This window comes from Lytechinus variegatus, chromosome 1 (assembly GCF_018143015.1).
Source record: "Lytechinus variegatus isolate NC3 chromosome 1, Lvar_3.0, whole genome shotgun sequence".
In the NCBI taxonomy this organism is placed as follows: domain Eukaryota; kingdom Metazoa; phylum Echinodermata; class Echinoidea; order Temnopleuroida; family Toxopneustidae; genus Lytechinus; species Lytechinus variegatus.
Genome location: NC_054740.1, coordinates 28,278,773 through 28,296,997, shown reverse-complemented (window position 1 = coordinate 28,296,997; position 18,225 = coordinate 28,278,773). Strand labels below are relative to the sequence as shown.

At 37.1% G+C, this 18,225-nt stretch overlaps 1 protein-coding gene across 1 annotated transcript in view; it reads right to left on the bottom strand.

Annotated features, from left to right (window-relative positions):
* Positions 1-16,030, bottom strand: part of LOC121410510 (THO complex subunit 2-like) — a 106,612-nt gene extending 90,582 nt beyond the window's left edge. Inside the window, exons 1-3 of the mRNA XM_041602660.1 lie at positions 15,903-16,030; positions 8,969-9,036; positions 6,533-6,624 (exon numbers count right to left, since the gene is read on the bottom strand). Of these exons, the coding sequence (XP_041458594.1) occupies positions 6,533-6,624; positions 8,969-9,036; positions 15,903-15,967 (225 nt within the window). The 5' untranslated portion in view covers positions 15,968-16,030. The remainder of the gene's footprint in view (positions 1-6,532; positions 6,625-8,968; positions 9,037-15,902) is intronic.
* Between the last annotated feature and the right edge of the window lie 2,195 nt (positions 16,031-18,225).

Sequence of the window (18,225 nt, the reverse complement as noted above, 5' to 3'; positions counted from 1 at the left end):
GACCAATAAACTTACAGAGATATGATGGTTATTCAACAAAAAACCCCAACATGGCCAAAGTTCATTGACCATACATGACCTTTGACCTTGATCATGTGACCTGAAACTCGCACAGGATGTTCAGTGATACTTGATTACTCTTATGTACAAGTTTCATGAATCAAATCCATAAACTTTCATAGTTTTGATGGTAATTCAACAGATAAACCCAATTCGGCCAAAGTTCATTGACCTTTGACCTTGGTCATGTGACCTGAAACGCACACAGGATGTTCAGTGATATTTGATTACTCATATGTCCAAGTTTAATGAACTAGACTAATAAACTTTCAAAGTTATGATGGTAATTCAACAGATACCCCGATTCGGCCAAAGTTCATTGACCCTAAATGACCTTTGACCTTAATCATGAGACCTGAAACTTGCACAAAATATTCAGTGATGCTTGATTACTATTATGTCCAAGTTTCATGAATCATATCCATAAACTTTCAAAGTTATGATGGGAATTCAACAGATATCCCCAATTCGGCCAAAGTTCATTGACCCTAAATGACCTTTGACCTTGGTCATGTGATGTGAAACTCATGCAGGATATTCAGTGAAACTTGATTAACCTTATGTCCAAGTTTCATGAACTAGGTCCATATATTTTCCAAGTTATGATGACATTTCAAAAACTTAACCTCAGGTTAAGATTTCGATGTTGATTCCTCCAACATGGTCTAAGTTCATTGACCCTAAATGACCTTTGACCTTGGTCATGTGACATGAAACTTTAACAGGATGTTCAGTAATACTTGATTAACCTTATGGCCAAGTTTCATGAACTAGGTCCATATACTTTCTAAGTTATGATGTCATTTCAAAAACTTAACCTCAGGTTAAGATTTGATGTTGACGCCGCCGCCGCCGCCGCCGCCGCCACCGTCGCCGCCGCCGTCGGAAAAGCGGCGCCTATAGTCTCACTCTGCTTCGCAGGTGAGACAATAAAAATGAAACATTCTAAGGCGCGATAGCTCAATTGGTAGAGAGGGGGTTTCGGATTCCAATGACCTGGGTTTGATTCCTACTTGGTGCGGTAGTGCCCTTTTGTTAGGCATTTAAATCCTCATTAAAGGTCCCTCGGAGAGGACCTTAAACCGTCACCCCTCTGGTTGGTCGCTTACAAGCATTCATGCTTTCTTAGCAAATGAGGTTACTGTGAGTTGAAAATTTCGAATTAAAAACGGAGCATTTTTTAAACATGTTTTAATGGCAGAAAAGAATGCATAGCTCACGAAACAAAAATGTCAGCGTAAAGCGCGAGCTAAAATTGGGAGAGACTTAGAGCTGAAAAATTGATATTCTCTGAACATTTATTCAATGGATGGGTATTTAACTGAACAATGCGATCGTGAGGGCAAGATAAAAATTTTAGATTTTCTAACTTGACAAGTTAACACAGTTTAAGAATGTCTTTTAACATACAGGATGCTGTTTATCTCATTTTAAAAAAAAAATGCCAGCACGAAGCCATGTTGAAAATTTATTCAGCATTTTTTTGTAATCCTGAGTAGAGTGCCTATCCAGCAAATCTAAAATAGAATAAAGTTATTCTGAAAACGGTATATTTTCAGCCCCATGTAATAATCCTTTCGGGCACTACACATGACCTTAGACAGCGGAGGGGGCAGAGGTAGTTGCGGCCAGAAATTTTGTATCTCATTTTAAGTACACTGTACATGTATGTACTTTATGTTTATAATGTACAGTACATCAATTTCACATTCAAAATGCCATCCGATAAATTATGCATGTCCCCTTTTGGATAAGATACAATGATATATCTCCCATCTTATCTGAAAATTCTTTAATATTTGTGACATCATATTGATATATATTCAATAGACAAACGCATTTAAATCGAAAACTTAAGTTGTAAAAAAACACTTTGAATTATTGATAGTTTTCACAAATTTTTATTTCGAGTAAAGCATGGTATCATGTTTCATGGTGCCATACATGAATATGTGTGTGAGAAGTTCCAATTTGAAATGCATATTGATTAATAGACTTATAATTTGAAATTCAAAAAAAGAATTATGGTACATCAAAGGTTTTTAAAAATTCTAACATATTCCGTCAAAATATCAAAATGTGTGATTTTCAACATTCTTTCAGATTTTACGCTACAAATGATACTTTCAAGCAAAAGTGCACTTGGCATCCACCCGTACATTATTCCTCAGTATTTCCACCAGACTTTAAGCTGGGATGCAAAGAATTGACAAATTTTGCTATCCAAAGTTTTTTTTGACTACTTCGGATTTACAATTTGGGTTTAAGAAATATTCATCGTACACTTGCAATGTTGGAAACCATTTCATATTATAATTCTTGTAAAAGTAATGTATATGTTGCTGTGATTAATGCATCTAAGGCTTTTGATAGTGTTAACTATGGTAAATTATTTAGGTTGTTAATGAAAAGAAAAATGTTTCCTCTGATTCTTAGATTTTTAATTAATCATTACACAAATCAGGCACTACAGGTAAAGTGGGGAAGTCAAAAGTCTACTAAGTTTTCTGTAAGTAACGGAGTAAAACAAGGAGGAGTATTATCTCCAACTCTGTTTTCTGTTTACTGTATGTGAATGACCTTCTTGTAAAACTTGAAGAAGAAGGAATTGGTTGTAGAATTGGTAATTATTTTGCAGGATGCTTAGAATATGCTGATGATATCACTCTTATGTCACTGACAAAGATATGTTTACAAACCATGATAAAAATATGTGAGAACTTTGCCACAGATTTTGATATTACTTTCAATGGATCTAAAAGTCAATTTCTTGTCTTTACAACTGGTGGCGACAACAATTCAAGGGAATATTCTGTTGTTATTAATGATACTAATGTGTCAAATGTCAATAGTGGGGTTCACCTAGGTCACCATATTTCAACTATTGACAAGAATAGCTTGGTTTCATCAGCTACTGCTAAAGTCTGGAAAAGTTTCAATATTCTCAGATCTGATTTTGGTCATATTAAATCATCAGTGCAGTGTTTATTATTCAAACAATATTGTTGAAGTTTCTATGGAGCATGCTTGTGGCAATTAAGAAGTAAAGCTGTATTGAACATATGCACCTGTTCGAGGAAAATTCTGAGAAACGTTTGGAGAATAAATAATATGGCTGATTGTGATCTGGTAGCTTTACTGTCTGATTGTCAACCTCTTGAGAATGCTTTAAGATATAGATTTCAAAAGTTTAATAACATAACTGTGAAGACTGGTTCGGGATTCATAAGAATGGTCTGGTTCTTTTTGGCATATTTCAAGACTTGAAATATGCCAAAAAGAACCCTTTTTCAACTTAAAAGGACAAGTCCATCCCAACAAAAACTTGATTTGAATAAAAAGAGAAAAATTCAACAAGCATACATGTACCACTGAACATTTCATCAAAATCGGATGTAAAATAAGAAAGTTATGGCATATTAAAGTTTCGCTTATTTTCAACAAAATAGTTATATGAACGAGCCAGTTACATGCAAATGAGAGAGTTGATGACATCACTCACTATTTTTTTTGTATTTTATTATATGAAATATTTTGATTTTCTCGTCATTGTCATGTGAAATGAAGTTTCATTCCTCCCTGAACACGTGGAATTCCATTATTTTAACTTTTTGTGCTTCAGGCAAGGAGGTCCTAATCGAAAAATTCGTAAAAATTGAAATATTGTATAATTCAAACAATAAAAAACAAAAGAAATAGTGAGTGACATCATCGACTCTCTCATTTGGATGTAACTGGCTCGTTCATGTAACTATTTTGTTGAAAATAAGCGAAACTTTGAAATGTCCTAACTTTCTTATTTTACATCCGATTTTGATGAAATTTTCAGCATTGTGCTTGTCTGATTTTTCTCTATTGATTCAAATCAACATTTTTCTGAGGTGGACTTGACCTTTTCAATGAGGTGCAATATTTTCTCAGTGAATGTAATAAGAGTAAGGACTGTGATGTCCGGGCATGTAAAGAACTGGATGTGAATGTTCTGAAAGAACTTATAGCAGTAAGAGATCAGGGGCCGTATTCTGAAAATTGTCTTAAGAGAAATATTCTTGTATCTTTGGAGTTACAATAAAATCCGTATTCCGAAAATTGTCATAACTTTTATTGTAACTTTTCTTGCAACTTTCACTGAGCGTGTATGATGTTAGAGATATGATAATGCGTAAATGTATAATTGGCGCATATTATGTCTGTGCGCAAGATAAAATATCGAGATACAAGCTATTCCAAAAATTCTCCTATCTTTACGTTCTCTTAACTTCCTTGGAAAATACAATAAAATTTACAAGAGGTGGGGGGCTATTGTAACTTATTGTTGCATGCGATATTTGCCCGTCTGCAATAATTATTTCTTGCTGCATCCCGCAAGAACATCATGTTTTACAAAAGGAGACATTCAAAAGACATATAATGACGGATTGGTAGACTTTTCAGCAATTACAAATTGGTATTCGAGATGATGAATCTTTTCAGAGAAAATATATCTTTGAGAAGAGCCACGTGTATTTTTAGCACAGAAGCGCACAAGCATAAGCGTCGGGGGGGGGGGCGCAAGGAAATTACGCCTCATATCAACAATGCGCTTCATTATTTTTAAGAAGAGATGCTTCTATTGGTTGGCCTAAGCATATAACAAGCTTAATAATTGGTTGATGACAGAATATTGGGCGTGTCAGAGATAAAATAGGGGACGTCCTTACAGAGATAAGACAATTTTCAGAATACCAATTTAAGAGAATTTTAGCGCGCTGTTATCTTGCTGACTTACAAGAAAAGGTAAGAGAAAAGTTAAGACAATTTTCAGAATACCACCCCAGGAATGTATCTGTAACACGTTAACAAGGGAAGAAGTGGGTCAGTTGATTGAATTCCTATGTATTTCTTAGCTTCAATTCAATTTAATCTATCTTCTCTCCCTATATTTATATTAATTGTGATTTATTGTGTACAATTTGTTTTGTTTTGTTCTCTCTTTTTTATAGAAGTGCCGCATAAATATGTTACATGTATATTATTTGGCAAATAAAGATTATATATATATATTAAAAACTTGTTTTAGTATGTACTTTTATGTACATTATGTACAATATTTTTCAATTTTTCATTCAAAATGCACACATGGTAAAATACATGTACATGTACACATTGTCTCCTTTCCGAACATAAAATGAGATATCTTCCATCTTACTAAATAGGTTCATTATTGCGGATTGAAATAATCGCTAGAGGGTATTCATTTGTCTCGCAATCTACTATGGTCAACAAGGAAATTCGTGATCACTCTCGCAAAAAGTGTTCACTGGCTTTCTAGGAAATTCGTGATCACTCTCGCAAAAAGTGTTCACTAGCTTACAAGTTCACGAGCTTTCGAGTGCCGCTGCAACTCTTTATCAAGTGACAAGGATTGTCCGATATCGTACTGTATTTATACTAATCTCCAAGACCGTACGCACAAGCGCGAGAACAATAGGTGGGCACTGATCTGTTGTGTGATTGGCCAGTCAACCCCCGCCCACGGGAAACTAGCGAGCCCGCCAATTTTGGTCTCATTTGCATATTGCCGACCCACGGCGTATTTGCATATAATTTGCATAACTCCTGACCAATCACACAACGGATCAGTGCCCACCTATTGTTCTCGCGCTTGTGCGTACGGTCTTGGAGATTAGTATAAATACAGTACGATATCGGACAATCCTTGTCACTTGATAAAGAGTTGCAGCGGCACTCGAAAGCTCGTGAACTTGTAAGCTAGTGAACACTTTTTGCGAGAGTGATCACGAATTTCCTAGAAAGCCAGTGAACACTTTTTGCGAGAGTGATCACGAATTTCCTTGTTGACCATAGTAGATTGCGAGACAAATGAATACCCTCTAGCGATCTTCCATCTTATTTGAAAATTCAATTAATACTTGTGGTATTAAGAGATTTACCATAAATTCGATGGATAAACGAATTTAAATCGATGAATTTAAGTTGTGTAAAATAACTTCAAAATATTGATAGTTTTCACAAACTTTTATTTTGAGGAGATCATGGTTTTATGTTTCACTGTGCCATATTATGTACATGTACATGAATGTGTGTGTAATATTCAAATTTGAAATGTATGTTTATGAGACTTAAAATTTGAAACTCCAAAAAATAAGAAGCGCATATCAAAGATAATCAAAATCTCTTACATATTCCGTCAAAATATCAAAATGCGTGATTTCGACATTCTTTCCGATGTTACGCTAAACATGACACTTTCACGCAAAAGTGCACTTTGCATCCGGCCGCACGCTATAACTGGGTATTTAAGCAAGAATTTTAGCTGAGATGCCAAGCATTAGCAAGCATTAACAAATTTTGCCGTCCAAAGTATAAACAAAAATTGTTTTGGCCGGTCTACTACAAAATATGACCATGAGAATGCTGAAATCCATGAAGAACAAAATGATGAAATCAATCTTTGGTACTCTATACTTACCACAATGGCACTGAGTGTGGACACTGCAAGATCCTGCTTCAAGTTCCCTTTTATTGTCTGATCAATCAAGTCATGAAGACCAGCAACCAAAGCTAAAAGAAACAAGGATTTCATAAACAAGCCTTTATTATTATAGCCTATAAAGGTACAGAAAGAAGGAAATACAATGCTCACAATGGCAGTATTAACTTTGAAGGCAGTTAAGAAGAAGAATTTCAAAAGAAAAATACACCTCAGATGACGTTTGACCTAGCCTCTTGTCAAGGCCCTGGCGGCTGCTTCCTCGGGCTAAGCGAGGGATATCATAATTGGTGCAGCGAATTCGGCATCTTGACATCTGAGCCGAATTTCACTGACTTTCTTTTTTTTTATTGTTTTTACCAATATTCTGACCAAAAATTTGTTGGTGAAAATCATCCAATGAGAGCACAGGCTGCTATGAAATCATATTGAATTTTCACGAGCTCATCTTGAAATTGCATCAGAGGAAAATGAAGACCCATGGATTCTTGGCAAAGAGTAATGACAAAATATCAAAGAGCATTGAAAATTACTCTAAAATGCTGAAGTTTACCCATCTAAGGATTTGCAAGTTGATGGAATCATAAAATCTGCACTGAATGGATGAGACGTGTTTGTAGATCTACCCACAGGATATGGAAAAAGTGTAATTCTCATGCAATTCCATTTTGCGTCGATTATCTCCACAGTGAGGGAATGCTGGAGTCGAGTTGTTCAGTTGGCGCTTCCCCTTGTGGAGCAGGCCGATCTCCCCGTAAGTTTTGGGACAGTAATGGGTCAGTTACGGTTAGTACTAGTAGTAGTACCACTACTTGCAGCATTCTGATGGTTAGATTCCCTTTAGTGACCTGCAATGAAATGAATCCCCTGCAAAATAGTGGACTATTCCGAACCCGGTCAATTTCGTAGGTTATCGTTAAATATTTATGAGCTCATTTACATTCATTCGGAAGATGTGACTCATGAATATATAATTCAGCTACATGTAAGATGTCAAGAGGCCCTGGCTCGCTCGGCAAGCAGCCACCAGGGCCTCGACAAGAGGCTACATGCACCTTTGACCTTGACTTCAAACTTGTCATTCATTTCATATCCTTTGTGATTATATCTAAACCTTCACATAACAGTTCAATAAATTCAAAGAAATACTTTAAAAATGACTAACAAAAAAATTCAATTCCTCTCCAAATTATTTGACATGAAATATAAATGAAATCTTATTGCTGATGTTGACCGAAATGCTTCAATTCAGGAAACTTTACCCCCCCCCCTTCTTTATAAAGGCATTTAAATCAAATTGGGGAGGATTTCAGGGAATTTTTTTTTCAAGTTACTGAAGACAATGATTTACTGAAAGATTGTAGAGTGCAAGATTCTGGAATAGCCTTTTTTTTCTTGCTTCAGATCACATTTACACTGGCCTACTGAATGCACAAAGAAATGCATTGAGCCTTATAATCAAAATAGGTTTTATACAGGAATTGTGTCTGTCTGATACAACCCTCCAGCTGGGGCCTGTAACACAAAGCATAGCAATGATCATACAACATTTTTCTACGATTGATTCCATTGACTACAATGTACAATCAATAGTGAAAATCAATGATCGGATTAATCGTAAACCTTTGTGTTATGGGATCCTGGTGAACTTCAAAATCATCCCATCTATAGCTTAGTACCAGGCTTGGTCAAGGTGATCTCAAATATGAATATGAAGGAGACCTGTCTACCACATACTCCACCAAGATTGATCACAATAAGGCAAATTCTATAAAAGTTCCATCTAACAATGCCCCCCCCCCTCCCCAGGAAGTAAATAGACTGCACTCTGCAGAACTTGGGCAACAAGCTTGTATCCCAGAAAGGTTTATTTAAAAGGGCAAACAAAATCCCCCAAAATGCTGCCAAAATATTATTCATGGTATAGCATGATCTTCCTTTTCTTAAGATGGGACACTTGATGCTGTTTCTGTGATCAAAGACAGATGTAAAATGAGGCAGTTATGCCATTTTGCATATTTTTAAACTCTATACACAAGTGAATAATGCAAATGAGAGAGCTGATGATGACTCAAATTGACTCCCCCCCCCCCCCTGCATGTTGGTCTGAAATAGCCCAGTTAAGATAGGGTAAAGGGAAGAATCAAACCTCATTTCATATTATAAGAAAAAAAAACTTCATATTTGAATGCTTGTAAATTGAGTGGGTAAAGTCATCAGTTACATCATTTGCATACTTACTAGGTTGGACCAGGTCGTGCGTATACCGTATCTGTTTTGTGAAATCTGATATTTAAAAATTGGCAGCATTAAGATTATTTCTTTCCCTCTTTTTATTCATGCCGGCTTTAGCTAGGGTGGATTTCCCCTTTGAAAAAATCAAGAAAGTCATTTACAATTTAAGACATCACTTACCCTGAACATTTCCTGTAATGATCCCATCATCAGACGCTTCTGATATCCTACTGCGGCAAAATTTTAAGCTAGGAGGGGAAAAAAACAGAAGAAATTCATAGCAATTAAAACAAGTGGAATGCCTCTGGCTGTCTCACCTGCATCACGCGATTCAACATAGCAGCAATGCTGACTTTGAAAACTACATGTATAACTCGCACAAGATGTTCAGTGATACTTGGTTACTCTTATTTCCACGTTTTATGAACTAGACCAATACACTTACACAGAGATAGGATGGTAATTCAACAAATACCCCCAATTCGGCCAAAATTCATTGACCTCACATGACCTTTGACCTTGATCATGTGACCTGAAACTTACACAGGATATTCAGTGATACATTGTGTCCAAGTTTCAAAAGTCAGATCAATAAACTTGCAAAGTTATGATGGTAATTCAACAGATACCCCCCATTATGGCCAAAGTTCATTGACCTTTGACCTTGGTCACGTGACCTAAAATGCGCAGAGGATGTTCAGTGATACTTGATTACTCTTATGTCCAAGTTTTATGAACTAGACCAACATACTTTCAAAGTTATGATGGTAATTCAACAAATACCCCCAATTCGGCCAAAGTTTATTGACCCTAAATGACCTTTGACCTTGATCATGTGACCTGAAACTTGCACAGGGTGTTGAGTGATACTTGATTACTATTATGTCCAAGTTCCATGAATCAGATCCAAAAACTTTCAAAGTTTTGATTGTAATTCAATAGATACCCCCAAATCGGCCAAAGTTCATTGACCCCAAATGACCTTTGACCTAGGTCTTGTGACGTGAAACTCATGCAGGATGTTTGGTGATACTTGATCAACCTTATGTCCAAGTTTAATGACCTAGATCCATATATTTCCTAAGTTATGACATTTCAAAAACTTAACCTCAGGTTAAGATTTTGATGTTGATTCCCCCAACATGGTCTAAGTTCATTGACCCTAAATGACCTTTGACCTTGGTCATGTGACATGAAACTCTAATAGGATGTTCAGTGATACTTGATTATTCTTATGTCCAAGTTTCATGAAGTAGATCCATATATTTTTTTTTAAGTTATGATGACATTTCAAAAACTTAACCAACTTGGCCAAAGTTCATTGACCTTAAATGACCTTTTACCTTGATCATGTGACCTGAACTTGCACAGGATGTTCAGTGATACTTGATTAATCTTTTTTCCAAGTTCCATGAATCAGATCCAAAAACTTTCAAAGTTTTGATTGTAATTCAATAGATACCCCCAAATCGGCCAAAGTTCATTGACCCCAAATGACCTTTGACCTAGGTCATGTGACGTGAAACTCATGCAGGATGTTTGGTGATACTTGATCAACCTTATGTCCAAGTTTAATGACCTAGGTCCATATATTTCCTAAGTTATGATGACATTTCAAAAACTTAACCTCAGGTTAAGATTTTGATGTTGATTCCCCCAACATGGTCTAAGTTCATTGACCCTAAATGAACTTTGACCTTGGTCATGTGACATGAAACTCTAATAGGATGTTCAGTAATACTTGATTAACCTTATGGCCAAGTTTCATGAACTAGGTCCATATACTTTCTAAGTTATGATGTCATTTCAAAAACTTAACCTCAGGTTAAGATTTGATGTTGACGCCGCCGCCGTCGGAAAAGCGGCGCCTATAGTCTCACTCTGCTATCTAGGTGAGACAAAAACCTGGGAAGTTAACAGAATCTGCAGCACCCTATCCCCCCATAAAATATACGACCTTAGACCTTACTTCATAATTTGATAAATCAACCCCAAATTTTGTGTTCTTCCTACACCATCAATATGAGAATGGTAAATTCTGACCCAAGGTATATTTTAAGAAGTGTTTTTTTCACTGGTTTCTTTCAAAATCTCAGTCGACCAAAATCAGAGTTTCCATGGTGGTTCACACCATTGCAAAATTACCATAATCAGAAATCTTTATGCAAAGGTTACAAGCATTTTCCCCCATAGGGGTGGGGGGGCACTCACAAACATGTATATTTGTGGTACAGGGATGTGCTTTGATGGCCCCCTTTTTAGACCTAATTTTCAGTTATCCAGATACTCCGAATGGTAAATTGCCAATTCGTCCACTGCCAGCTCGTCCACTAACCACATGGTCTCCCTTCATTTAGTCTAATGCCATTCCGTCCATCAACATTTCATCTAAAACCCATTTGGTCCAATAACCATTTGGTCCAATCATCACTTTGTCTAATCACCAGTTTGTCTATTAACATTTTGTCTAATAACCAGTTGGTCTAATACCCATTTTCTTGACCATTGCCTCCGCAATCACCAGGTGAATATCATCATAAACAATTTGGATAATAGTGCATCTATTTTGGTAGGTCATGTGTCCTCTACGAGTTTACGATTGCCTGTGCCATCACCACGATGTTGTAGAGAAGGTGAATAGCATCTTTAAACAACTTCAGATTGTAGTGAGCCTATTTCCGGAACTAATGCGACCTCTAAGAATTTACGATTGCCTCTGCCATCACCACTATATAGCAGAGAAGGTGAATATCCTCGGAAACAACTTCAGATTATAGGGCGTTGATTTCCGGAAGTATTGCGACCTCTACGAGTTTACGATTGCCTCCACCATCACCACGATATTGTAGAGAAGGTGAATATCCTCATAAACAACTTCAGATTGTATAGACCAAAAGCTTCAGTCTCTGTATTTTGGTTGTTCCGCTGAACTGCGTTGGCTCACTCACCAATACATAGACTGAAAAGCTTGGAGGCCCGTACGTACAGACAACGTATTTTAGCAGTAACGTTAGATCGAACAGCGGGAACCCGATTTTCTGATCGTTTTTTTGTACATAAAATGTCATATTATGAAAAAGAAATCACATCCATATTTACGAAAGAATGTTTAAAATTCAGAAATATCGTACCTTAGACCTCAGTTACCGCTAATTCTTTTGAAATGATGATCGAAACATCGTCATCTTCGATCCTTTCGTTGGTCAAGGTAAGTTGCCATCTTGGATGACGTCATCATTACAGACGTATTTACCAGTCGCTACCTATCGCGATTTGTGCCGCTGCTTTGCGCTGCGCTTGGACATATTGATGTGCGTGCGTTCGGAACTTGTCGCTCGCATTGATTGGCCAAGATATCGAAAATTTAATCGGAAAGCCTTGATAAAAGCACAACTCGTTGACGGCTGCCATATTTTCCTCTCCGGCAGAAAGTCAAAAAATAAGGAATAACCCGGGGAATAACTCATCGGTAACGTATATTTTCAAAATATTATAAAATGTATATGATATCAATAGAAAGATTAGAGTCTAACGAAAATAGTGGACCTTCGTCCAAGATAGTTTAGTGCTGTAGCTCGGTTCCTTCAACTCGGTCCGAACCCGGCTCGTAAATCTTATCAGAATCATAGCTCGACCCGGAGAGGCCCGGTAACCCGGTCCGGCTAAAATTGATTTATGTCCATGCAAAAGTACAAAGTTTTGACCTACTTGACTCTTATCTGTGACCGACATCACCTTCTGACCTTGTTCTCAAAAGACGATACAAACCCCCAAAATATTTAATTCATTGTTTATATCATCCAGTAGTAATGTAGAGAGGGATTGAGACGATACAAGGCCAAATCGCAATTCCTCACATCACCAGTGCAGCGGTCAACAGCACAGTCTGTGCACCGCTAGTGATTTACTACGAAACATGTGCTTTGAGATGATTTTTTTTGTGTGTGTGTGTGAAATCAAGAGGCAGATTACAAACCACATTGTTTATTATGTTATCATTCTGGTGACCCAATTTTCAAACAGGCTCTCACAGAGATTGTTTCTGTCTATCATAGGGCAGATTTTTTTCGGAGGGGTGGAGGTGGCAGAAAGAGTTAATTTCTGAGCGTATTTCATTCTTCATATTTGCTTTGAAGCAATAGAATATTTTAATCAAACTATTTTTTGTGTATGATTTATTTTTATCTGTCTTATTCTAGCCTTCAGCTACCGGTAATAATATTTTTAATAAAAATATTTTTAATAAAAAAAATGAATCAAAATACATTTTTATTTCATATTAAACTTTGACAATCGGTCCAATATCATCCTACCCCCATATCATCCATTTAGTCCTCTCACGTTTTTTTTTGTTGTTTTTTTGCTCTTGTAGTACACATACCCCCCCCCCCCTCTCTCTCTCCCGGTAACGGCACCCTCCTCTTCTCGTCCGTCTCGTCCACCCTCTTTAATGTATCCTTTAAATGGGAATTAAATTGTTTTGCACCCACTCCCAGCTGAGCTATTATTTTCGGATCACCGACTTTGTGGAAAATGTCAACACAACAGGGTTTTGGGGGAGGGAGGGCTTTTATGGTTAGCAGAAAAAACTGGTATAAAAGATATCTCAATAAACCGGACAGATTATTTTACCAAAAAAGAGAGAAATATTCTGCATGTCATCACAGTCATAATATCAAAAGGAAAACTTCTTGAGTTATGACCATGCCTAATGGACCAACTGGCCTTTACTTGTAAACAAATTGGACATTCTCACCCAGTGAAACCATTACTCTCAGCCAATCACATGACCAGTCAGACGATATCACATGGCAGGTACTGTGTGCATGTGCGCCGTTAGCCGGCTAGCTATATCATCTCGATCCCTCACACACAAGGCCATAACTCAGACAGGAGGTCCGATCATGATGGGGAAAAAATGAAAAAAAAGGTAGGGATGGTTGGCCTTTGACCTGTCCCCTCGACCCACTCACACATTGTACGAGGTTAGTATGTACTAACCTCGTACAATAGACTGTGTTTGACCCTGGATTTCGAAGTAGTCGGCAAACATCGCTTCATTGCTGAAGTAATATTTGCCGAAGCTCCTTCTCGCTACGCACCGGGGCTCTTGCCGGTAAGTAGCAAGAGTTTTTTGAATATAAAATAATAATAAAATAATAATCCGATAAAAAAAAGCACATTTTGCTTACCTCGGCCTCGAAAGTGACTTCGCTTGTCTCTTCCACGGAAATACAAGGAAGCCCGTTGGTGGCGCTAATAATTTCACAACCTTGATTCAGCTCCTCGGTAATTTTATAACTGTATCTAAATTCTTTGAATGCGCAATCCTCATGATTAATTTACTAATTATGGGCACCAATTAATGAAATGCCTTCAAAAAACATAATTAATGATTATTATTGGTGATGATAACACTCATTTGCATTAATTTAAAAAGATGACTGATAAAAAAAAATGAAAATAATATACGTGCCTGGAAAGAAACCAGCAGTAAAAGCTTTGACGAACGTCAATAATACGTATACGGTGTACCAAAGTCTATACAATGAAAAGATTGGACACTTCACGGACTTTGCGTAATGCCTTGCGTCGATATGCGTGTAAAATAGTGTAGGTGCCTATTCTTTCCCTTGTCGTGTCTTTGATATGAATATAAATCGCGCGCCCTCTTCAGGAGAAAATTGATATCAACGCTGTCTGATTTCTATCTCCGTAACATCTTCACTAAAGATCAAGAAAATATACATATTTTTAGAAAGAAACTTCAAGGAGAAGTCACGGAAGGATCTAAATGATTCGGTAAGTGTCATAGCAGGATGTGGAATGTTTATTTAAACAAAATATTTTATGTGGGCAAAAGCCCACTGTATTTTCGAAGTGTAGTGGTGTGTCGCGTGCGTATGACTGATAATCCTTCACTCGCGAGACGATATGAACCCATGGGTGCCCTCGACCATCACACTAGGTGGATGGATTGCTTGTTAAAGATAGTTTCACAACTTTTATTGCGGTGACAAATGACACCTCAAATATTATCAAACAATCCGGGTTTATTTTCCGGGTTCGAGGGATTCAAAGTGAAACCCGGCCCGTAAAGCTCCGAGCCGGTCAATGCCAACTCGGCAGGATTCAGCCCGGTAAACAATCCGAGCTACAGCACTAGTCCAAGATAATATAATGTCATTTAGAATCTAAAAGAAGTAACAAATCTGGACAAAACCCGTCCGCCGAATTGTCGGACCAGATTACACATGAAGGCTCGTACTGACACATTGCCGTCGGTAAATGGGGATTGTAGTAAAATGTCAGAAATTGTTGAATAAATCCCCAGAAACGACGGTTATTCCTGTCTACAGATTGTAGTGCATCTATTTCTGGAAACTTTTTCATGCGATCTCTATGAGTCTGCGATTACCTCCGCCATCACCACGATATTGTAGAGGACTATTGTTGACCGGCGGAAGCGTCGCGCGCTGCATCATCATTATCTTCTTCTTCTTCCTCCGATTATGTCGGAGATCAAAAGAAATCATCATCTTCTTCCTCCCCTTTTGTCGGAGCCCACCGCATCGGGCAGCTCGACTGCCAAGAGACCGGCTGTGACAAGGGTAGCTGGCACCTGTTATATCTGGACTGCGCAATGTCAGAATGGTATGATTTTAGATTTTTTAGTAATGTTAATATATTTAAAGTCAATTTTTATACCTCATTGGAACGTTCTTCTACTAACCACAAAAAATTTTCGAACATTTACGCGTCCAAAAATTTGATGAACTTTCAAGCTCCGATATCCATACTTTACAGGCGAGTATCCACATTGAAACTTATATGTACAGAAAGTGCAAGTCAGGGTTCCTGCACCTTCCATTAACAAAAAATCCATGACTTTTCCATGCATTTTTGTCAATTTTCCATGACAATATTAACCTCGCATGGCTAGCAATTTACCTGTGGTAATGTAATTTCACTTGACAGATAAAATGAAGCCGGCAAGCATGGCAAGAAATTGTTGTCGCCACAGATATGAATGGGAGAGCCTAGTATCAGTATGAGTATAAATTAAAAAGTTCGTGTAAAAATAAATTGAAGTCTGATTTACTGGACAACTTACAACTCATTTCTGCCACATTTCTCCCAACTTTTACAGACTTCGTCATTGATGAGATAACACGCCATGTTGTATGGAAATATGGTATTGTATTGGCGCAAACTGTCGACCAATAATACCGACTACAAAAAATATGGAGTCTCCGAAAAGATGCAAACAAAAGGGAAATTGTATTTCTCTGTGAGGATAAGGATGTAGGATTACGCGGGAGGGAGGATTGTAGGAAATTAAGGATGTGATATAAATTGGGGATAGAAGTGAAATAAAGCATGACTTTCTTGAAATTATCTAACTCCCCGAATTATAAAAGTTAATCTTAATTATTATGGATGTATAAGTATGAGGAGGCCATGAAATGAAATGTGTTTAACAAGGATGAAATTTGTGATTAAAGTACCATGACAAAGAGGGAGAGAGTGAGAGAGGATCGAGGATGAGCATATACGTGCGTCTCATGGAAAATTATATTGACATCTCTATGGTTTGTTAACATTAGATTGTTTTTTTAGCCTAATCTCACTTTAAAATGCAAATGTCATAGGTAATTTTATTTATTGAATTGTGTTCCTTAATTAAATCTATTAAGATTATGTTATATATTTTATTATGTCTTGCAGTATGTTAGACCTTGTTATCATTAAATTTATCATATGTTGTGAATGGAAATCAATAAATCAAATCAAATCCTCATTTCCTTATCAAAACACGCCGAGATAAACTTGACTTCTATGCATGTGGTTCAGTGTTGTAGTGCCTTGATGCTCAGCCTTGGCCTTAAGGGGCCTTAAGGCCTATTTTCTCAAAGCCTTGGCCTTGAGAGGGCCTTGGCCTTGGCCTTGAGGATTTTGAGCCTTGAAATTTCAAGGCTTTTTCAAGGCATTTTGTATTTTGTACTTTTATTTGTTATATATAAGTAATTATAAATGTTTCAATTGTTCTGTATATTTAATGACACTAAATACTACCAGTCAGCAGTAGCAGCAGCAGAAGCAGTAAGTGTACTTAGCAGTGTCATCAATTGCAATTATCACTCACATAATTATGTAACAAAGAGAAGTGATGAAAATTAATATTATTTATTGGTAATATGATGTAATCATGACTAATAAGGATAATGACAATATCAATAATAATGATAATAATTATGATTAGGATTATAGTCAGTGGCGTAACTACAGGGGGGCATGGGGGCACGTGCCCCCCCCCCCCAATCAGCTGACTAAAAAAGGAGGAAAAGAGGGAGAAAGGAAGAGAAACGTAGTGGGAAAGAAGACATTAATGTTCATTATAATGTTATAATTATGTTATGTTACATTACATTAGAAACATTTTTTTCATATAAATGAAACATGATTTGCTCAGGGCATATGTCTTCATTGTTCCTGGTGCTCCCATTGTCTGTTTACCGAGATATATAATCCTGTTATACTAAAACCTCCCGTTTTCAAGTCAATATACACCAAACTACCAAATATATTTCCTCGCACTTCGAGTTATTCTTTTACATGTACAATAGTATGCTTCTTTTTCATGAATACTTTAAGTAATTGTTCCATTTTAAGGTCTTAATATAAAACATTTCCTGTCCGTGCTTACGTTCGCAGTAGTGGATTGGTGAAAGATGTCTGCTCTCCATCAATTCCTAGAATGAGTCCTTAAAATGTCCCTTTTTCTGATCTGAATATCAAAAATTTTCAGCTCGCGCTTCGCGCTCGTTTCATTTGGTTAGTGAACTACGTAAGGTCTTCTTGAATTCCTACAAACAAGCCTTAAAATGCCCATCTTCAGGTCTGAATTTCCTAAATTTTCAGATCGCGCTTCGCGCTCGCAAGATTTGATTAGTGAGATAGGTATGTTAATCATGATTACAAGTGCTTTATGTGCATGTTTAGATGTAATTCTGACAAATTCAGCAAGCGCTTATTGGCACTCCCATTAAAAGACTATGGTGAGATGTGTATAATATTAATAGATAAAAGATTCCTAAAATATAGTCCTTAAAATCTTCCTGTTTGGGGTCAATATTTAAACAAATTTCAGTTCGCGCTTCGCGCTCGCATTATTTAGCAAGACAGGTACGTATCATGATTACAAAAAATTGATTGTAATGTCCCTTTTTAGGTTTGAATATCAAAAATTTTAAGCTCGCGCTTCGCGCTCGCATATTTAACTAGTGAGATACATGTCCGTTTATTGACACTGTCCTTATAAAAATATCTCTATTAGGTCAGTATACCTGGCAACTGGTCGAGCTTCGCGCTTACTAGGCAATTCCAAGTTTTTGCTGGTGCACCCAATGCCGTGACCCACGGTACGCCACTGATTA